General features: G+C 42.7%; 1 protein-coding gene across 1 annotated transcript in view; it reads right to left on the reverse strand.

The window, feature by feature from the left end:
• Positions 1–23,956, reverse strand: part of LOC308299869 (metal transporter CNNM4) — a gene marked incomplete at both ends in the record, with an annotated part of 66,011 nt that overhangs the window by 36,436 nt on the left and 5,619 nt on the right. Inside the window, 4 exons of the mRNA XM_080743651.1 lie at positions 5,447–5,572; positions 8,469–8,612; positions 14,628–14,939; positions 16,916–17,260. Of these exons, the coding sequence (XP_080599777.1) occupies positions 5,447–5,572; positions 8,469–8,612; positions 14,628–14,939; positions 16,916–17,260 (927 nt within the window). The remainder of the gene's footprint in view (positions 1–5,446; positions 5,573–8,468; positions 8,613–14,627; positions 14,940–16,915; positions 17,261–23,956) is intronic.

Raw genomic sequence — 23,956 nt, forward strand, 5'->3', positions numbered from 1 at the left:
GCATTGGTCCGAAGGTTCATTAGTCCGAAGGTTCATTAGTCCGAATTTGTTAAGAATACTATGCCTAACTCTAACCCTAACCTCAGTAACCCTAACTAAATTCGGACTAATGAACCTTCAGACTAATGAACCTTCGGAATTATGGGCAGTCCCCGGTTATTTAGACTTCTAAAACCTAAGGTTAGCATAACACAATACTGAATGGGATCGTGCAGGATTAATAACAGAAGTTACCATTCATCGGTGCCATTCATCAATGTTAGTTTTTTCTGGCTCTGCTGTGCAGACATTCATTCACCCTATTGACCTTATCCTGGTAATTGGGGCCGATCAGATATCATGCACATCGATACATATAACACATTATGATGATACATACAGTATGAGCACAACTCCAATGTCCTCCATATAATCTGTTAGCTTTTATTTCTAAATAATGGCCAGATATCAAGTTACAGAGATAAAAGCCAAGAGACAAACTACAGTGAATGCAGTGTCCCTGTGGATCACAGAGTAAGAGCACGTCGTACTACAGTACAGTACCATAAGGCTATAATCCTTGTTCTCATATCTGACCTTGGTTGAAATTCGCCCCCTGGGATCGTTGCTGCATGTCACCCCCACCTCTCTCTATCTCTCTCTCTCTCTCTCTCTCTCCCCCACCTTTCCTGTCCCTCTGTCCACTGTCCTACTGTAGTGTTTCTCAACCACTGTGCCTGGGGACCTTTGGTGTGCCCCTGAGAAGGGTCAAGTGTGCCCCTTGAAACTGCTTGAAAGCCAGTATTGTATTTGTCATTTTAAAAATGATTTAAACTAGATGATTTAAAACAGCCGATCTACAAGCACACAACGCCTCGCGGTGCTTGGCGTCGTGTGCTTGTAGATCGGCTGTTTTCACTACTGTTGTGCGACAGCCTAGTATGATGAAGCAGGGCTTTACTTTGCAAAGAAACGTACGAATTTGAAACTTGGAGATACAAGGTTTCTTCCCGACAGTGACGATATTTACACCCTTGTATTATGTTGTGCCCATGGATTCTTGGGACATGAAAAGTGTGCCCATGCAGAAAAAAGGTTGAGAAACACTGTCCTACTGTATCTGAACAATGCATCAAATCTGTGGTGTAAAGTAACTAAATACGTTTACTTAAGTACTGTACTTGAGTACAATTTTGAGGTATTTGTACTTGAGTGTTTCCAATTTCCAATACATTTACTTTCCAATACATTTACTTCTAGTCCACTACATCTCGGATGAAAATATTGTACTTTTACTCCACTACATGAATTTGAAAACTTTAGTTACTACTAGTTACTTTGCAGATATGAATTATAATATTATAAACCACTTTAGTCCTATTTTATACCTACGCCATTTGAAAACAGCCAATCTACAAGCTCACAGCGTGTCGCGATGAGACACGTTGTGAACTTGTAGATCTGTTATTTTCAAGCATTTTGGTATTCAAGTACATTTTTATACCAATACTTTTGTACTCACGTAAATTACCTATGAGAGTGGAATCCGCGTTCCGCCAATGCATTTCAATGAGAATGGAGCGGTTTCATGCCTGTAGAGAATTTCTGCAAAAAACGCTCCATTCTCATTGAAATACATTGGCGGAACGCGGATTCCACTCTCATAGGTATTTTGGTGTGTGGGCACCCTAACAGAGCATTTCTATATTGCAGTATTGATACTTTTACTTAAGGAATATACTTTTTCCACCACTTAAAAAAATTCCCCAAATAAATCTTTCAAATAACTACTAATAGTGATGGACACAAGTATGAACGAACGATACCAGAACGATAATCGATTGAAGTATAAACTCAGTGTTTGAAAGAAGGGACTGGTAGGTGAAAAGAAGATGGTGGCATGACGGGATCGGGTATCGGAGGAGACCCGTTGTTGTTTTCACCCTCCCAATGAGTACTATGGGGATTAGCAGGGATGGGTATAGCGTAGAGCATGGGAATGGGAGAATTGGCTTAACACTAAATTGGGTATATGGAGGGGGAAAAATGTTTTCTTCTATTTTACTTTATGGGCAGGGTCTCTTTTCTTTATACTAAATTTGTACGAACCGTGATGGCCTCAGATCGTGTGCTATTTTGTACCAATGATTGTGATGAGAATGGGACTTGGGGTGTCATCAATATGTGTGTGTACCTGCCTCATTGTTACATTGTACCTTAATAATACAAAATATTTGAAAAGAAAGAAGGGACTGGTTGTAACGTAATGCAACACTTCATCGGGTTACTTGGCAAGGCTTTGGCTTCTATTCACGGTTCTATTCAGCCTGTTGTTGTCCACGGCCTAAAAATCTATGTATAGAAAATAGTGCGGTGCTATTCTGGAAGTGATGGGAGAGACTATGTAGGCTATTTGAAATGCCAGCGCCTTCTATAAATTCAAAACAAGCTCATTTATTATGTCAGCCAGTCTAACCAGGGTTGGATTTGCTGGGGGGGATGGATGGGGGGGCAAATCTATGCCTCTGCTCTTGATAACCCCCTGCCCGGGGGCCGGGGCAGTTATTTTTATGGGCTGGTGGGGAGATGTTTTATATTGTTTTATATTAAGAACTGATATTCAATATCAGTTCTGTACTTGTGTGCTTGTGACATTGGGAAATGTCAACAGTCGCTGCCCAAGCACTGTGTCAATTCAGGCTTTTGCAAATCCCGCCCCATTCTGCCCTGTTACTATGGTGGTACATTTGACCCTGGGCAGATTGTTTTTATAGTGGCAGTGAATGGGGGGAGAGGGTATTTTCATTGCCTCATTATTGCAATTTAAAGTACCAAAGGAAAAACATCTAGGTGATATTAATAAAAAGGGAAGACAAAGGTACAGTAGTTACATTGCAAAACAGGGGGTTTCCCCGAAAATATATGTTTTTAATTTGTTTAATCCCAGTGGGACAGAATCACCATTGCAGATTCTTTTATAGTGGATGGGATTTTTTTTTTTCATAGCCTCATTACAGCTATATAAAGTACCAAAAAAACACATCTACGTGATATTAATAAAAAGGAAAGAAAAAGGTACAGTAATTACATAGCAAAACAGTAGTTTTCCCCCGAAAATATATGTTTTAATTAGTTTAATCCTCTGGATCAGAGAGAGAATAGAAAGAGAAAGAGAAAGCGCAGTGCATCTTGGGTAGGAAGATGACAGCCAGATTATAGTTCTCCTCACATAATAGGCTGGCTTTTCGTAATTCTGCCCATTTAAAATATACTAGCCTACAGCCCCCTGCGGGGGCCTGGCCCCTTTGTGTGTGTGCCTGTTAGTCCCCCTTGGTGTGAAGCAGACAGACTGTGATGTTGCTCTCTCTGGAACTGCCCCCGGACTGGGAGTGCGCTGCTTGTCGACGCCCATTTGTGATGTAAATCGCATCACAGGACAGCCGCCTACAGGCCAAAATTTGGGAAAATATTTTAAACATTTGGGGATTATGAGAAGTAGAGACACATCTGAAGGTGATAAAGTTGATGTTGGGCAAGGTACATGCGTTATTGATTTTTGTATTATGTTTTTAGACAATTGAGCAACTGCTGAACGTGGAGTTACAGATGGACCAACGGACCAACCAGCATACACACTATTTTTTGGGGTGATTCTAATTAGGTTGAGGGATGTACCCAATCGTAACTCTTAGTTACATTGATAAGGTCCATGTGAACTAGTTTGTTGAAGCTTATTCATTATGATGAGCGAGATCGCTATCACCTCCCGCGGCCGTACTGGACGAACGCCGTGCTCCGCAGAGCGGACCGTTGTTGAAAGCCTGAAGCAAGGGAAGCAACATTCTCCACTGCACAAACTCCACCCCCGATAGCAAAAAGTGAATGGTTTTTTCTGGTTGACCAGTCAGGGAGTCTCAGGGACCAATCAGAAGGCTGACAAACGGTGAATTCTATAGCCAAGAACAGAATGTCTTTGGACAGCCAAGTATCCCAGAATGCATTTCACACCAACCCAGCTGCAAGCTCAAGCTAGCTTGACAGAATGTTCCCCCCTTTCACAAGGAAGCAAGCCCCTTCTTTTTGTTCTCTGCATTGAGAAACGCCATGAGTTAACGAGTGCTGTGAGACGGCGGTTCTCAACCTTCTCTGGATCATAATCAGGGCCCTCTTTGAAAAATCGTGTTCATCTTCAGAGCATGTTATGATTGATCAATCGATAGTGGTCCGGCTTGGATCAGTTGAACGATTGTAGTATTGTTTAAGTTCCTATTTATCGGTATCACAATGAAAACTCACTTTTCAAGTTTTTTTATTTTTATTTTTTATTTTATAATAATAAAAAATAAATATTATCATTAAAATCTTGGTGTTTTGACAATTATTTGGGGACCCACTTGCAATATCCTCACATAGCCCATCAGTGGGCCCTAGCCAGGGGCGTCACACCAAATTCTGGGCCCTGGGTACAAGGATTCACTGCGGGGCCCCCATGAATGTTAACTATTGAAAAATAGCAGATATACAAGCTCACAGCGCGGCACCGAGTGCCACGCTGCGAGCTTGTATATCTGCTATTTTTGAAAGATTGTGAAAATGTGTGCAAGAAACCTATGTCAAGGACCCCCAAGATGATATGTATTTGGCCACGGACCCCGATCTCAAAATATTTATTTCCAGGGACCCCCAGAAGCAAAATTTGAGTTAGAAATGTTTGCTTAAAAAATACATATATTCAAAGATTTTCACACATTTTCACAACTTTTCAAAAAATAGCAGATCTACAAGCTCGCAGCGCGGCACTCGGTGCCGCGCTGTGAGCTTGTATATCTGCTATTTTTCACTGGTTAAAGTATTCAATAATTCTAGGCCTGAATGGGTTAAAATCTTGGTGTTTTGACAATTATTTGGGGACCCACTTGCAATGTCCTCACACGGCCCATCAGTGGGCCCCAGCCTGCAGGTTGAGAAACCCCTGGTGTAAGACAGTTTGTTGGACATTGTATAACGCACAGTGGCCGAGTGCACGTCCACAGATGATCGAAAATACGCTAAGAGCCTGGCAGTGTGGGCTTGTAAAATGAATTCTGGCAGTAAATGAGTTAAAACAGCGTTTCGGGGGCGCCCGCTGGCCTGCGTCTCTCCCCCCATTTCCTGACAGTATAGTAGATCACAATAAAGGCATAAAAGCCAAAAAACAAATCGTAAAAAAAATAAATAAATATATATATATATATATATATATATATATATATATATATATATATATATCGTCGTTGTGTGGCGTTTTGTGCTTGTAGATCTGCTGTTTTCACTACTTTTGTGCGACGGCCTTGTATGATGAAGCAGGGCTTTACTTTGCGAAAGAATGTACACATTTGAAACTTGGAGATACGAGGTTTCCACCCGTCAACGACGATATATAAAAAAAGATAAATCACCATTACACGCCTGCTTACTGGACACTCACCCGTGGCCAGGAAGCGATGTGCGGCCAGCATCAGCTGTGGAGAGATCTTCACCTTGCTGTCACTGTGCTGCTTGAAGGCAGAGAAATCACGGCGGTTCTCCACCTTCTTCCTGTGTCTGTTGTCAGCTGGACACAAGAGAAAGCACACAGCGGACAGACAGACAGACAGACAGACAGATAGATGAGAGAAAAGCTTGTTTTCACGGAAATACAAACAAACAATTTGCTAGCATAGATTAATTTCATTAAAATGTCACTGAATTATTTTTTACTATTATTGAAATATGAAGAAGAGATGAATTCATAATGACTTTTTATAAGTTTGGGTCCTGGAGAGACAACAAATTTCACTTTTGGGTAGGGAGCCCTAAACAAGGGTAGCTTGTCAAGAAATGATTACAGTACTAATCATAATATAGAGCCATTTAACACTTATTGCACATTAATGAATGATTGTTTTAATGATATTTAATGATATTCGTTACTTTAGTCAATTGTTATCTTCATAGGTGGTAGTCAGCCAAACTCACAGTCACAACAACTGGCCAATATAAAAAGATATCAGTTATGTTCTGAATTCGTCATATCTTTCCACAAAATATTAGAAAACGCTCAATAGTGTGCTCGATAAATGCCCAGCTCAATAAGCAGGATTAACACAATTACTGCCTTTTAATCTGAAGTTTGCTTGGTGCCTTGGTGCCGCGCCGTTTCCTCCGTAGGCCGCCGCCATTATTTTGAAGGGCCGGAAGGGGGTTGTTTTTGTTGTTTTGGATTATCAAGTCACATGACAGTGTGAGCCCAGAAGAGAAACATGGCTGCGCCCAGCCGAGTGTATTTGTTTACCTTATACAGGCCATGTATACTGTACAATGTCTCTTTTGGAGTAAATGAAGTCTCTTTATGGGCCTCTCGATGGATTTACTATGGAGGACGTTCACTTCGCGTGCACGCCCGACGTGCGTTGTAAACAAATCGCGGACATTACCGATGCGGGCGCGACGGGAGCGACGTACAGTAAGTAATCATACCTTTACTGTATATACAGTAAGATTGACAGTCCTCACCGTCAACGGCACCATGGTTTTAACCCTTTCAATGACGGTGAGGATTGTCAACGGCAGCAGAACAGTTAATAAGGTGCTCATTATCAATAAAAATTAACAAGCTCCATCCTTACTTTTGGGTCAGAATCCGATTTTTTTTTGGGGGGGAAAACCTGATTTATATCACTTAAACCCGGTGTCTGTACTAGTAAGCCACCCCTTTTCCCCCCTGCATCAGGTGTCTTCAACGCCTCACAGCGTGAGGTGTTGTGAGCTTTTAGATCTACTATTTTCGGCTAATGTTCCCCTAGGAATAGGGATGATAAAAAAAAGTTCCAATCACACAACATTTGGCTATATTTCTGCCTAATGCTCTCCCAAGAACAGGGGGATGCTAGGCTTCAATGGTTACTATTACCTTAGGCCATACATGGGCAACTGGCGGCCCGGGGGCCACATGCGGCCCTCACCTTCACTTAATGCGGCCCGCTGGTTAATACCGGAATACTGATATATTATTGATTTCAGCTGTTAAAATTCCACTCTAATTCCGTCAGTCTAGTAGTCTATTAGTAGCTTAATGACTAGTATAGTAGTATTCAAATGTATTTTTTATGTCCAATGTAGGTATTTGTATTTAGGTTCATAGAGTCAACATGAATATATAACTAAATGTGTTTGAAATTAAATCAAAATGTTACATTTCAGGATTCCAGTTAAAAAATAACAAAAAAATTATTCAGGATTCCAATTCAAAAGAAGCAAAAATAGCCGATCTACAAACGCATCGCAGCGCGATGCGTTTTGAGCTTGTAGATCTGCTATTTTGGCTTCTTTTGTATGAGATACTAGAATAACAAAGTAGGAAGTAGCAATAAGCAATGTGGCCCTCTGGAGTGAAGGTGGAAATATAGTGGCCCTCGCCATCATCAAAGTTGCCCACCCCTGCCTTAGGCCCACCTTAGCCCCCCCCCCTCTTGTTTTCCCTAACCTGTACATATAGTGTTTTTATAACTGCGATGATATTGAATGTTGTCTTTGCTTGTTATTTGTTATGTCCATCAATTGAATACCAAGGACTTCCAATGTAAAAAATACCGTAAAAGTCTTTACGGTCAGGGTGTTTAACTCATTGAGTGCCTATCCCGAATTAGTTCGGGATATATTATCGCATACCAGAGTGCCTATCCCGAACATGTTCGGGATATTAAAAAAAAAAAAAAAAAAAAATTGAAAAAATTTTTTTTTAAATTTTTTTTTTGGACCCCATCAAATCTAGTGAACATGATTTCAATCGCGATTTTGCATGTTCCACCCCCATACAACCCCATCTAACATACAGGGCAGCCATGTTTGTTTACATAACATGTAAAACATAATGGCGATTATCTCAAGAATGCCTGAACGGATTTCCAATCGGATTTTTTTGTTTGAAAGCTGTGAACAAACTGCACAAATCCACTCCAATGCAATCCAGGATTGCATTGGATTTTTTAGAGCTCATTCTTCTCTGTTTTTTTCCCATGCATGAGGTGTGCAAGGTTTAATCATGGCTAAGTTGACGAAAATAAGGCTTCTAAAATGCTTGGTAGCCAATAGCTAACTTCAAGCTAACTTCATCCTCTTCCTGTACATGCACAAAGGAAAGTGTTCAGGCAAGTCATGGCTGCAGGGCTTCTGCATATACCAGCATATCTCTATGGGATTTTCTATGGCCACTGGGCGCCCTCTAGTGGTGAAAGGGGTGGCACTCAAAGAGTTAAGTGTACTTGTACTGTACAACATTCTTTGTATTGTATTGACTATACTTGTACTGTTCTCCATTTCTTCTGATAAAATGTTCAATCAATCAAAACTATAAATAAACACAGTGAGGATGTGGCAGTGCAGCAGCCAGCAGAAAGACGCTGACTCACTCAGACTCACTGTAAGGTCTGATACTCACTCATACATCCAAGAAAAATATGCTGACTCACTGTAAAGGTCCGATTCATCCAGGATCTCTGACTTGATGATCTCCTCGATGACGTCCTCTAAGGTGACCAATCCCAGGACCTCGTAGAAGGGGTCCCCCTCGCCCTCGTTGTTCACCTTCTGGACGATGGCCAGGTGGGATTTACCTGGTGACCACAATGACACAGGTCACAGCAATGATAACACAGCTGACACAGGTCACAGCAATGATAACACAGGTGACACAGATGACAACCAGAAAGACGCCCTAAGTCAGCGTGACGGACAGACATGGTTTTCATATTAAATGCGATCTACGGTCGCAAAAGAGGATGACTGTATACAATGAATGAATGAATGAATGAATGAATGAATGAATGAATGATTTATTTACGTGTCATGCCATTAATTTGGCCCATCCCATATGGGATTATATGACACATTACACAAAAAGATGTCATTACACTGACATCAACACAGTAAATGTACATACAGTATACACATGAACAAAACAAGAACAAACAAGACAAAACTATTTTACACGTAAATGGCCCTCTTTCTCATTGACCAAGCCTTGTCAAGAAATGAAGAAAAAGAATAAATATCATATTCAAAGAGTCGTTTTAGCTTCTCAGAGTCATCCAACCACACAAACTCATAATTTAGATCTACCTTATTAAAGAGGCCTTGCCTAATAGAATTGTAGAACAGGCAGTAGAAAACAAAATGCATTTCATTTTCAATTTCATTATACAATTGATTATACAAGTAACATATTATTGTGGGGTAGAGACTTTGGAACCTATGTTCCAATGTAATGATTATTATTTAGTCACAAGCTCCTGTTAGTCACAAACATTACTGTCTATTTGGTCTGTGTCTCAGAGGAGGGCTGTGGACAGTTCAGATATCACAAACATTACTGTCTATTTGGTCTGTGTCTCAGAGGAGGGCTGTGGACAGTTCAGATATCACAAACATTACTGTCTATTAGGTCTGTGTCTCAGAGGAGGGCTGTGGACAGTTCAGATATCACAAACATTACTGTCTATTAGGTCTGTGTCTTGGAGGAGGGCTGTGGACAGTTCAGATATCACAAACATTACTGTCTATTAGCTCTGTGTCTTGGAGGAGGGCTATAGACAGTTCAGATACCAGGTCTGTGTCTCAGAGGAGGACTGTGGACAGTTCAGATACCAGGTGTGTCTCAGAGGAGGGCTGGGGACAGTTCAGATACCAGTGACATTGGTAAGCAGGTTTGGACCTTTTTTTACCCTTTTTTTACCCCTAAGGTTAAATCTTTTTGGAAAATGCCAAACCTTCCTACTGATGATGTCACTAGTAGGCAGCTTTCTGAACTGTCTACAGTAGTATAATGTACCAGTAAGACTCCCTAATCGGGACATAAGCGACCGTCAGGTCGCAGTGTGATTTTAGGCCAAAATGTGTAAGAGCGTCCAAAAATGTTTGAAAAAATCGGCCTGATGGTGGCGGTATATGGGACAGATCCATGTTGATGACATGAGTGTAGACATACTGTGTACCGATTTGCGTGATTGTAGGACCAAATCTGTAGGAGTAGTGTCCAAAAATGTATTTGAAAAAATCTGCCTGAAGGTGGCGCTAAATGGGACAGATCCATGTTGATGACATGAGTGTAGACATACTGTGTAGCGATTTGCGTGATCTGTAGGAGTAGTGTCCAAAAATGTGTTGTAAAAAATCTGCCTGAAGGTGGCGCTAAATGGGACAGATCCATGTTGAGGGGCGCCCACTGGCCTGGTGGTCAAGGCGCGTACCATATACTAGGCTATGATGCCTGCTGGCGTCGCCGGTTCGATTCCCGATCCGAACGACCTTTGCCACATGTCATTCCCCATCTCTCTCCCCATTTCCTGTCAGTCTACTGTCCTATCGAATAAAGGCATAAAAAGCCCAAAAACAAATCTTTAAAAAAAAAAAATAATAATAATAATAATAATAATGTATAAAAGAAACAACATACAGTATCAATATTTGTTTCAGATATCAGATCATAGATTCAAAGCAGAACTTTTTTTCCAAGGTAAAACGGGGATTTCTTTTTTTTTGTTTAAATGAATCTATTAATGTTATCATCATTAAAATGTTTTGACAGTTATTTGATGGCCTACTGCCATATCTCCGTCCCATAGGTTGAGCACCAGCATGACATACAGTAAATGTCATTTGTTGTGCTTCCCACTGTGTATGTGTGTGTGTGTGTGTGTGTGTGCGTGCGTGCGTGCGTGCGTGCGTGCGTGCGTGCGTGCGTGCGTGCGTGCGTGCGTGCGTGTGCCTGTGTGTGTGGACCCTCTCTAATGCATGCAGGGATGGTTCCATCGGTCAATAACATGACAGTCAATACAGGCCAGGCTTCTCCATTTAGCACAAACACAAACACACACACACACACACACACACACACACACACACACACACTCAGACAGACAGACATTTGACATGATGCTACAGCAGGACACACACACATGACCTTTGACTCGATCTAAATGTCTCAACAGAAGAGCACAGAGCCAAATACAACCACCCCAGTTGTATGTTATAATGTAATAACATACTGTACTCTACCATATAGATTGGACTCAATTAAAATCTATTCATAAAATAAATGTTACATATTGCCGTATTTAAAATCGGTTAGTTCAATTCACCATTTGTCAAGTCCCGCCCATTGTCCCGCCCCTCTTCACACCGTTTGGTTGCTGTGTCTTGGTGGGACATTCGGTGGGACACTCCATCCACTACCATTGAAATTCAGTTGCTTTGTATTGTTATTCTGTGTGCTCAATTCTAATTTCAAAATTGGTTTCAGTAAAATGGAGCTGCTCATTGGCAGTATGGTGACTCAGAATGTTTTTAAATGTTTTTATTTCTCCAAAAATTATGTTTTAGCCAATTTAACTTAAAGAAGGAGGAACCAGGGCGGGACAAGGCTGATAGAGCCTGCTGGCTGGTCAGTCAGGGACCAACCAGAAGGCTAACAAAGGGTGAATTGCTGCACCCCTAGTCCGTACAGGCTCATGTACGTACACACAGTCTGAGAGTACAGATGAAAATTAGCCTATGGCTAACTCTGGCTCATTTACATGGAAGTGAAAACAAATATGTCGATTAATGAGTACTGTCCCTGTCAAATAAACAAACCTTCAATACATCTGAACCTGCGAACTCTGAACTAGGGCTGTCACAATTATGACATTTTACATGACGATTAATTGTCACTCAAATAACTGTGATTAACGATTTAATTGTGTTTTTGTCGTTGACAATTACATTTCTGTTTGGCTTTTAGGCTTTGAAGTTGCGCATATGACACATGACCTAAATATACAAAGACATTACTGTACAACGGATACTACTTATTAACATTGAGCTAGATCCAAAACTCTTCTTATTAGTAAGGCCTTTACCCGATTGGCCATAAGATAAAAAACAACGAGATTACATTTCTGGATCTTGGGTTCCTGCAAGCCAAAAGGGTTATCGCCCTTTCATGGAAAAAGACAGGGAAACCTAGCATCGCTCAGTGGTTTAAGGAATTGTCTTTGTGCCTTCCATTAGAAAGGATCACATACACTCTCAAGAACAAACAAGATATATTTGAGAAAATATGGGGGAATTTTATCCAGTATGTCAAGGGCAATGATCTCTCGTACTTAATGGAGGAAACGGGTGTGGGGTAGTTGCATTCCCTCTGCGGTCGTTTGTCCGGCCTTGTGGCGTGGGACTCTGGGTGTAAATAGTGTAAATAGTATATGTGCTCTTTGTATCAGAATTATTTAATATTCTTATGTGTCGTGTTAGTGTCAGGTTTTTTGGTTGTTCTTTTTGTATGTTGTATTTTCTTTTTTTGCTTGTTTTGTCTGTATGTGATCCAGTATGGTCTTGTATTATGTTGTTTTGTATGTCTGTTAAAAAAAAAGAATAAACATATTGTTTAAAAGAAAAACAAAGACATTACTGACATCTTATCCTACCCAGCTGTAGTCAGCTGTCAGTCAGCTCTGTTCTCATTCACATATCTGCTGGTTATTATGTCACACTGCCATACTCCAATCAAAGAGCTCACTCAGTAGGGAAGGCTCCTTTAAATACGTCTCTCTTTCTCTATGCTTTCTCAATGCTTGGTTTCCAAAGCATCGGACACTCGCTGCTAGCTGCCTCCTCCACCCCAGCCTCCACCTTTGATTTGTCTGGCTAAGCTCAAATACTATGATTATGTCTGATTAACTCAACCTGCCAAAGAAATACCCCTTTGTACCCCTTCCCTGCCATGCCCGAGGAACCCGAAGATTTAATAAGCTTTAATAAAAATAAAAATAAAATTATCGAAGCGGAACTAAAATAGGCCGGAACTAATGCTCCGTGATCGGTTTCTACACGGACACATTATTGAGCGGACCAGTTAACATTGAGACCGTAAACCGGAAGCGGCTGTCCGTCCTCTATCCTCTATTCGTTGGCTTTCTGTGTAAACACGGCAGCTTACAGACGGAGAACTTATTGATCAATTGAAAAAAAATAAAAGGATTTGAGAAGCTGATGGAATACGCGAACACACGATGCATAGCAGTGTCCGATCACGCACGATGGGAACTGGATTAGCGTCCGCTTTAACAGGTAGGAGAAGCCAGCAGTGAAAGACATAGAAAAAACTTCGGGCTCCTCGGCCGTAAACTACGAATGAGTTAAGTTACGTGTCATGTATTGCTATTGTTCTGCCATTGTATCCCTATGGGGGGGGGGGGGGGGGGGGGTTTGCTTAGCGTTCCCTGATTTTGCTTAGCATGCTCAAAAAAGCGTGCACAGAATTCAGGGAACATCTCTGAACGCGGAGCCCTTTAATGCCAAGATTAACTGTATTCCATTCATGCAATAAATGGTTAAATCTAATTTGATGTGAGTGTTCCTGACTAAATGTCAAATAATTGCGATTTATGTAATAACTGTGACAGGCCTACACTGAACTTCCAGCCCAACTTTCTTGACCTTCTCCAGCATGGGGGTTAAAGGACAACTTTGTTTTTTTACAACAAGGGTTCATATTTTAGATGGTAATTAGAGAAAAGAAAAAGTGAGTGTTAAAATGTTTTCATTTGCTTCGTTCTATTGTTTTATCGCGTCTTTTTAGACACAATAAGCCAGCAGTTTCTTTATTGCTTTTTACAGTAACACTTCTAGCCCCCATAAGACACATCCAACCACGAAAGGTTGCGTTGTATCTTGGGAATGGGCTTATTCTGTGTAAAATTACATATTTAGCCACTTGTATGCATGCCCCAAACCACTGAAATGAGAATCTCCAAAACAATAGAAAGAAGTAAATGAAATCATTTTAACACTCATTTTTTTATATTATTTAATTACAATCGAAAATATGAACCCTTGTTGTAATAAACCAAAGTTGTCCTTTAAGGTTAGGGTTTAGGGTTTAGGGATGGTCACAGACCTTTCTTGAACTCCTCCAGCATGGAGGTTAAGGTTTAGGGTTAAGGTTAGGGTTAAGGTTAGGGTTTAGGGATGGTGACAGACCTTTCTTGAACTCCTCCAGCATGGAGGTTAAGGTTTAGGGTTAAGGTTAGGGTTAAGGTTAGGGTTTAGGGTTTAGGGATGGTGACAGACCTTTCCTGAACTCCTCCAGCATGGGGTTTAGGGTTAAGGTTTAGGGTTAAGGTTAGGGTTTAGGGTTTAGGGATGGTGACAGACCTTTCTTGACCTCCTCCAGCATGGGGGTTAAGGTTTAGGTTTAGGGTTAAGGGTTAAGGGTTAAGGGTTAAGGGTTAGGGTTTAGGGTTTAGGGTTTAGGGATGGTGACAGACCTTTCTTGAACTCCTCCAGCATGGGGGTTAAGGTTAGGGTTAGGTTTAGGGTTTAGGGATGGTGACAGACCTTTCTTGACCTCCTCCAGCATGGGGGTTAAGGTTAAGGTTTAGGGTTAAGGTTTAGCGTTTAGGGTTTAGGGTTTAGGGTTTAGGGATGGTGACAGACCTTTCTTGAACTCCTCCAGCATGGGGGTTAAGGTTAGGGTTAGGTTTAGGGTTTAGGGATGGTGACAGACCTTTCTTGACCTCCTCCAGCATGGGGGTTAAGGTTAAGGTTTAGGGTTAAGGTTTAGGGTTTAGGGTTTAGGGATGGTGACAGACCTTTCTTGAACTCCTCCAGCATGGCGTCCAGACGCGTGTCGTGGAAGACGAAGTGCACGGGGTGGTTGTAGAACTTGGTGATGGTCTTCAGCGTGGTGCAGTCGTCGGGGTCCACGAAGGCCAGGTCCTTGACGTACAGGATGTCCACGATGTTGGAGCGCTCGTCGTCGTAGACGGGGATGCGCGTGTAGCCGCTCTCCATGATCTCCGACACCGTCTTGAAGTCCAGCACGGCGTCCACCTGGATCATGAAGCAGTCGCACAGCGCCGTCATCACGTCCTCCACCGTCTTGTTGCGGAGCTCCAGGGCTCCTGGGGAGCACAGACGGACAAGACGCCGGTTATTCCTTTCCCCCCGATACCCATAACAAGCTCACAGCGCACTGCGAGCATGTGGATCTGCTATTTTTTTTAAATCATGGCAATTTTAAGCAAGTCTTTCAAAATGTTGACCCAATTCTATAAATATCTCCGAAATCCTAACAGGTTTCTGGAAAAAAAATATATATATTTGGCCACGGACCCCCATCTCGCCCCATTTAGTTTCAGGGACCCCCAGAAGCAAAATTTTAGTTACAAATGTCTGCTTTAAAAATACAATTATATTCAAATATTTGCACACATTTTCACGACTTTTCAAAAATAGCAGATCTACAAGCTTGCATCACGGCACTCGTTGCTGTGCTGTGAGCTTGTATATCTGCTATTTTTCAATAGCTAAAGTATAAAATAATTCCAATGGGTTACTCAAACGTCCCGCGACGCTTGGCCAATGCCCAGCTTTGTGGGATGGACATACAGACGGACATACAGTACATACACACAAAGCCAGATGTAGGAGCGGCTAGCACCACTCAAAGATAATCTAAGACAGTGGTTCTCAAAGTGGGGTCCTAGGACTCTCAGGGTTCCTTGAGGGGGTTCCAAATGGACCCTTATGGTCTGAGAGTGTACAGATGGAGTGTAATGGAGAGTATACAAATGGTGCCATTTGTAAAAATCAGTTCCATTTGAACACTCTCAACAGTTATGGGGGTCCTTGAAATTAAATAGCTTGTGAACCACGGATCTAGGAATACATCAAAATTCCATTAATACTTTCTCCATAGAGAAATTACTTCTGGGAATAAAGGGATGAACAAGTGACATCAGGACATTGCTACTCTATGTAAATGGTACAATACGAATATAAAACAGTAGTGCAACATCTACTGAAACATTAAACATATTACAATATCTTCATATGATAATTTACATGGCAGGCATTGACACTAAGGCTTGCCCAGAATTCCCACCTGCCCCTGGCAGGTAAATAAAACTTTAGGGCAGGTGGAGTTTACTTTCAGGTTGCCCGACCGGGCAAGTGCTTGTTTGAGAGGGGGAGTCCGGGGACGCAACCGTCTATAAACACCCCAGATATAATGTGCTGTTTTCACTGTTGCTACACTTAAAATATAAAATAGGTGTGAACTGTGAACCCATAGTCATATTCAATCATAGCTATGTAGGAATTTGGATAAAAAATGTTGGTATGACATTTTTTATCGCACATCCCCAGGAAGTAAAACAGTGTTAAATTGAACGGTAATTCAAATTTTACCTATCATTTTATAATGGACGATTCGATTTACTTTATGGGCAAGTGGGCATGACCTTTGGGCAAGTAGAACATGACCTGTACTTGCCTCAAGTGCCTCTGAGACCTTAGTGTCAACCCCGGCCATCATGGTATTGGCATTCACATTGACTGGCACACTTGTTGATACCGATGCCAGCATAATTATTTTAGGCAGTTCCCCCCCCCCCCCCCCCCCGATAGCGGCAGTAGGCAGTACGAGGCACTTCTAACTAGGGGTGGGCGATATGGAAAAATGCAATATCACGATATTTTACCAAGCTGTATCACGATACACGATGTTATCATGATTCTTTTTCACGTTGGTTTTGATGGTTCTTTTTCAAGTTACTTGACAAAAACTAGACTCTCTGGGTTCCTTTTGGGAGGTCTAAATTGAACTTTACAAGTATGTAACTCTGACAGTATACAAATGAAACCAAATGGACCCGTAAGGGTCCATTTGGTTTCATTAGTATACTGTCAGAGTTAAGTGGAGACCTTGACATTTTAAAGTTTGAGAACTGACGATTTAGACCAAAATGCAGATTTATTTTATAAGGCTCCCTCAATTGTATCACGATATATACGATACCTCTGAAAAGGCATATCGCGGAGACATTGTATCGTCTCCACGATAATTATCACCATATCGCCCACCCTTACTTCTAACCTTGTATCATGGCCATCTCCTCCTTCACCAGGTCGTTGTAGGGCTCGGTGACCTTCAGCATGCCCACCAGCCTCTCTCGGTTGTAGACGGTGCCCAGCTCCTCGCCCAGCAGCACGTCCAGCAGCTTGCTGACCGGGTAGGACACGGGGAAGGTGAGCAGCATGAAGAACTTGGTCACCATGATGGTGTTGGCGCCCACCGCCAGGCCGTGGCGCGAGCACAGCGCCTGCGGCACGATCTCGCCGAAGATCACGATGCCCACCGTGGAGGCCACCACGGCCGCCAGCCCCGAGCCCGCCACCTCGTCCAGCAGGATGGTCAGCGTGGTGTTCACCAGCACGTTGCCTGAAATAGGGGTACAATATCACAATATTTTTCCAAGCTGTATCACGATACACAATTTCATCACGATTCTTTTTAGTGTTTTTTATGGTTATTTTTCAAGTTACTTAACAGTACAAACACCCACAAGGTAACTAAAACTAAAAGAAAAAAGGAGTAACAGATCATTTAGACCAGTGGTCCTCAAAGTGGGGTCCAGGGACACTCTGGGTTCCTTTTGGGAGGTCTAAATTGACCCTTACAAGAATGTAACTCTGACAGTATACAAATGAAACCAAATGGACCCGTTCATTTGTATATTGTCAGAGTTAAAGAGAGACCTTGACATTTTAAAGTCTGAGAACTACTCATTTAAACCAAAATGCAGGTTTAAATGCATTCTACAATGAATCAACAGGATTTTTTACAAGGCTCCCTCATTGTATCACGATATATAAAGTATACGATATCTCTGAAAAGGCATATTGTGGATAAATTGTATCGTCTCAATGATATTTATCACCATATCGCCCACCCCTAGCCTGAAGAGAGAGAGAGAATACAGAATGGTCAGTGTGGTGTTCACCAGGACGTTGCCTGAAGACAGAGAGAGAGAGAATACAGGATGGTCAGCGTGGTGTTGACCAGGACGTTGCCTGAAGACAGAGAAAGAATACAGGATGGTCAGCGTGGTGTTGACCAGGACGTTGCCTGAAGACAGAGAAAGAATACAGGATGGTCAGCGTGGTGTTGACCAGGACGTTGCCTGAAGACAGAGAGAGAGAATACAGGATGGTCAGCGTGGTGTTGACCAGGACGTTGCCTGAAGACAGAGAGAGAGAGAATACAGGATGGTCAGCGTGGTGTTGACCAGGACGTTGCCTGAAGACAGAGAGAGAGAGAATACAGGATGGTCAGGGTGGTGTTGACCAGGACGTTGCCTGAAGACAGAGAGAGAGAATACAGGATGGTCAGCGTGGTGTTGACCAGGACGTTGCCTGAAGACAGAGAGAGAGAATACAGGATGGTCAGGGTGGTGTTGACCAGGACGTTGCCTGAAGACAGAGAGAGAGAATACAGGATGGTCAGCGTGGTGTTGACCAGGACGTTGCCTGAAGACAGAGAGAGAGAATACAGGATGGTCAGGGTGGTGTTGACCAGGACGTTGCCTGAAGACAGAGAGAGAGAATACAGGATGGTCAGCGTGGTGTTGACCAGGACGTTGCCTGAAGACAGAGAGAGAGAATACAGGATGGTCAGCGTGGTGTTGACCAGGACGTTGCCTGAAGACAGAGAGAGAGAGAATACAGGATGGTCAGCGTGGTGTTGACCAGGACGTTGCCTGAAGACAGAGAGAGAGAATACAGGATGGTCAGCGTGGTGTTGACCAGGACGTTGCCTGAAGACAGAGAGAGAGAATACAGGATGGTCAGCGTGGTGTTGACCAGGACGTTGCCTGAAGACAGAGAGAGAGAGAATACAGGATGGTCAGCGTGGTGTTGACCAGGACGTTGCCTGAAGACAGAGAGAGAGAGAATACAGGATGGTCAGCGTGGTGTTGACCAGGACGTTGCCTGAAGACAGAGAGAGAGAGAATACAGGATGGTCAGCGTGGTGTTGACCAGGACGTTGCCTGAAGACAGAGAGAGAGAGAATACAGGATGGTCAGCGTGGTGTTGACCAGGACGTTGCCTGAAGAGTAGGGATGCAAATTATTGATTAATTGTGGGCTCTGTGAAAGCGAGATCAGTATGTTCTCCCAAATCTTTATATAGGGTGCGTTCGGAAATGCGCACCGGGTGTGTGCTCAGTGTAGTGAGTGCAGTGGGCGTGACGTTGTAGAGTGCGTTTTGTGTGGCTTGTTTACGAACGACCAGTTAAGAGGCAGCTGTGCGCTTTTTCACTCTGAACTCTGCAGGTAACCTTTCTGAAAAGCATCAGTTGACGTAACGTTGATATTGAAAGGAGATTTAATTCATAACATTGGCATACCTGCTGTTCGTTTACACGTTGATGCGTGTGAAACCAACAAGCCCAAACGACCAATTAAGCAGCAAATGCTGCATTTTGCGGTCATTTCCTCCATTGTTCACAGCTGAGAAGCGCTCAAGACATGGCCATAAAAACCAACCAATGAAAACACCGCACTGACGCACCACACTGCCAAACCCCATCTTCTGAGTAGGGTCGGTGCATGCGTGCACTCAGCACACCGGTGCGCTGCGCACTGGATTTCCGAACGACAACGCACCAAGTGCACCGAAAAAACGAACGCACCCATAGTGAGGTTATTCTCCTCAAAACTGTCCGACAGTACAAAGGCAGGGCCTTTGGGAGCAGCGTTCTTGGTGACATCACCACCAACAAGTGTGACCTGGTATAAATAACATCAACACCCACATGAAATCTGGTGTAGTTTCTGAAATATTTAACTTAAGCACCCAATGCATTTCCAAAGGGAAAAGAGTATGGAGAGAGAGGAAGAGAGACACATTCAATGGTCTCAGAAGCAATGTTGGAGTGCCCATTGGGCAGATCTTTATGCCCATACATGGTGTTTGTTCCATGCAAGCCCACACTGTTTCGTAGGAACAGTATTTCTACGTTTTACTTCATTCATCTCCTCCACATTTTTGGAGAGCTCAGATCTGGCCTTCTTTTATAAAGTCTACATTCCTGCTGATCTGAGAAGCTCCTTACCACCTTTAAGACGTTTTTTATTATCTCCTGTGAGCACCAGGTTGGCCTCTGTGTTTGTTCACTGAACACAGTGGCCATAATAAAATGAAGATAAGAAGAGAAAAGGCTAGTAAAAGGATAATAGCAGCAACAGCAACACTAGGCATAATAACAATAGAAGAGAATGTGCAATAAGGCAAACCATGGCATGTACAGATATAACTTATATTATGTACTGTGTCTACCAGTGGTTCTCAAAGTGTGGACCGGGGACACCCAGCGGTCCTTGCTGGTGTTCCAGGGGGTCCCCAGCAAAATGTGTTAATACAGTGTTAATACAGTATCATAAGCATTTAACCCCTTTATCCACATTTTATAAATTGGCTATTCAAAACAAGCTGCGAGCTTGTACATCTTCTATTTTTTGAACATTTTTGAAAGATCTTGAAAAAACCCAAATCTTATCTTCTGGGGGTCCCTGGCACAAACTAATTTCAGATGGGTGGTCCGCAGCCAAATATATATGTCACAGTTTTTTTTAGTTTCAGTGAAATTGAGAACCGGAGCGCTCGTCGTGCGGCACGGGGCGGAACAAGCCGTCGCTTTGATCCACAACAACGACAACGTAGGGTCGGCAGGAATGATAGCACCTCACCCCACGGAGGTTAGGGTTAGGGTTAGGCATAGTTTTACTGAGGTTAAGGTTAGGGTTAGGGTTAGAGTTAGGCATAGAAAGCTAATGGCCAAACACAGCTGAGCTAGGCTAGTAGATAAACAAAGAAAGAGTGGTCGCAAACGAGTGACGTCAATTTGGGGGTGCTTGGCACGAAAAAGTTTGAGAACTATAGGCCTAACTTAACCTCATAAACCAGCCTCCTGTAGATGTCCGGGAGAGGCTGGTTCATGTGGCTAAGGCCTACTACAGTATAAGATCATTCATGTTTATGGAAGATGCCTCTAAACATGCATTGGTTCTATCACGAGTTTGACCTCTTCAAATACTCTTTAATCTTCAAATAACTAATAGCCGAAAAAAGGCAATCTACAGCTTGTAGATCTGCTATTTTTGGTGCTCGACATACAGTACTTCCACAGAAGACTTCTATGGAGTCTAAACGACTGAAATCGTTTATTTGGATTCATTTGGACTGAGAACTTTAATCCATGTGCAATATAAACAATACAGGAGCAGGGAACATAGCATGTAGTTCCCTATATGCAGGGGTTGACACAATTACATGAGTAATGTAATTGTCCACAATTACAACACCAGAGGCAGCACCACAGATCACGTTCAACCCAGAGTCAACTCAAACAAAGGGTCAAACTCGTTCTTCTGCTATACAACCAAAATGTGGAACGCCCTACCGAAGGCCTTAAAGGAGTGTGGATCCCTAGCACCTTTTAAAATCGCCCTGAAAAACCACTTACAGGCAGCAGCCGTTCGCAAATGGTAATAACAAACCTAGCGCAGCCTTACCCTCCCCTGACCCTTCTTTGTTTTTTACCTACTGTATATATTTTTTGCACTGTTTTTTTTTCCTGACTATATCTATCTACTGCATAGTACTGTGTTCTATCCGTCTGTCATTCAATGTTATATGAGATACTTAAATGGTTTCCTGTGTAAATAAGCCAAGTGCTTTTCTAGGATCTCCTTTTAGTTGACCTTGTACCAGCGAACTGTACCGTCATGAAACTGTACCTTTTCCTATGCAAACTTCTAATAAAGTATTCAATCAATCAATCAAAGACACTAAGCAAGTACATGTCATGTTCTACTTGCCCAAAGAGTAAAAATTCCTTTATAAATGCTAAATCCAATCAATAACTACCGAGACAGTCACTTTGAAAAACAAGAATGAGTGCACCTGCTGGTTGTAAAAAGGTATCATTATTCTTCATGAATAGCCTATATAATATTTAATGAAGATGGAATGCACTTGCCAGTCATGGAACCAGAAAGCAAACTCCACTTTGCCCGAACGTTCTATTTACTTGCCACGGGCAGTCGGGCGGCTGTTAGTGTCAACCCCTGCCTATGCTGTAAGTACATTACCTAGAGGCATTAAACACAGCAGGCAGTAGTTCCCTATGCTATATGATACTGTATGTGTAACGCCTGGGATTCGAACCCGGATCGCCCACGTCAAATGGCAGTGAGTCACTCTGCTACATATGTACATTACCTAAAAGCAGGGACAGCAGATAGTCCCCTATGCTATATGATATGTACATTACCTAAAAGCAGGGAACACAACAGATAGTCCCCTATGCTATATGATATGTACATTACCTAAAAGCAGGGAACACAACAGATAGTCCCCTATGCTATATGATATGTACATTACCTAAAAGCAGGGAACACAACAGATAGTCCCCTATGCTATATGATATGTACATCTATACTATAATTTTGCGAATGTCTGTCTGTCTGTCTGTCTGTCTGTCTGTCCCAGCGTTTCTCCTCGGTGGCTGGAGCAATTGATCTGAAATCGCATCACCATCAGCATATGAACACACCTAACATAACTGTGAAGGCCGTTTGTCACTTTCACAAATCGTATGCTGTATATTAGCATTTTTATGGTGCATCTATATCTATTCTGCATCTAGCATGAGGCATATCTATTCTGCATCTAGCATGAGGCAACATGTTTAACCAGCTGTGTGTGTGTTGTGTGTGTGTGTGTGTGTGTGTGTGTGTGTGTGTGTGTGTGTGTGTGTGTGTGTGTGTGTGTGTGTGTGTGTGTGTGTGTGTGTGTGTGTGGGTGGGCGGGGGGCGGGGGGGGTTGTTGGCTGGGGGGGTGGTGGCTGGCCCTCTTTCAGATGTTGTCATGTAGATCGGTACACAGTATCTCTGTAGCCTTTAAACAAAACGGGTATTTCTTACATTGATGCTCCTACATATTATCATGCAAGCACCAGAAAGTTACTTTCCATCCCTCATATACTGTGTGTACAGTGCACACCCCATAACCCACACACTGCACATCATTTCGGAGCTCATATCTTTGAACGGGTAAGGACTAGTTACCTAAAAGCAGGGAACACAACAGATAGTCCCCTATGCTATATGATATGTACATTACCTAAAAGCAGGGACAGCAGATAGTTCCCTATGCTATATGATATACTATATTACCTAAAAGCAGGGAACACAACACCTTTTATCTGTCTGTAAAAAGTGCCCTCTCCAGTCCATGAGTGCATCCATCCATCTTCAACCGCTTATCCGGAATCGGGTCGCTGGGGTAACAGTTCCAACTGAGACCTCCATAGTTCCTTATCCTGAGCAACTTCCTCCACTCCCTCAGGGAGTATACCGAGGCGTTCCCAAGCCAGTTTGGAGATAGAATCCCTCCATCTGGTCTTTGGTCTGCCACAGTTTGAAAGAATTGCCCTCTCTGTGTAGAAATCTCCAGTATGCACTTGAAGCCCTGAAAATATCCTCCAAGCTCACAACGCCTGTTGTGAGCTTGAAGATCTGCTATTTTCGATATTTTCACCAAAAGGCCCTTTTAGAAATGTCAGGCCCTGCCTCTGTGTACATTACCTAGCAGTAGAGAACACATTGCTACATAGGGTTGGGGACGGTAACCGCCGTACCGCCGTACCGCGGTAAACCGAGGCCTACCGCGGTGTCATGGTCCTTACCGCGGTCAAAAAAGACAAAAAAATAGTATATTTTTTTATTGAAAACAAGCGAGTTTTAAAACAGGGGAGAAGCGAGGGCCGCATGCGCTCCATGCCGCTCTGCTGTGGGCCGTGTACCACATGTTTGGAAGCCATATACGTCACTCGGAGACTGACCTGCACAGCAGGGCAGCAGCAGCCTCGTAGGGGAGTACGGAACAGCGTAAACTTTCTCTGTAATCCACGACTCAAGTATGTTAATACATACCTTGTGTTGTGGCAGTTTCTTTTTTTATTCATACGGATTACAAGCGGAACGCGGGCCGTGTGGACTAAAACAGAAAATGAAACTATTTTACTTTTTCAACCGTGTCGCGCGATGAGCCCCGTCGGCGATTTTATAAC

The sequence above is a fragment of the Nannobrachium achirus genome (genome assembly GCF_963921795.1).
Source record: "Nannobrachium achirus genome assembly, chromosome: 15".
NCBI classification, from domain to species: domain Eukaryota; kingdom Metazoa; phylum Chordata; class Actinopteri; order Myctophiformes; family Myctophidae; genus Nannobrachium; species Nannobrachium achirus.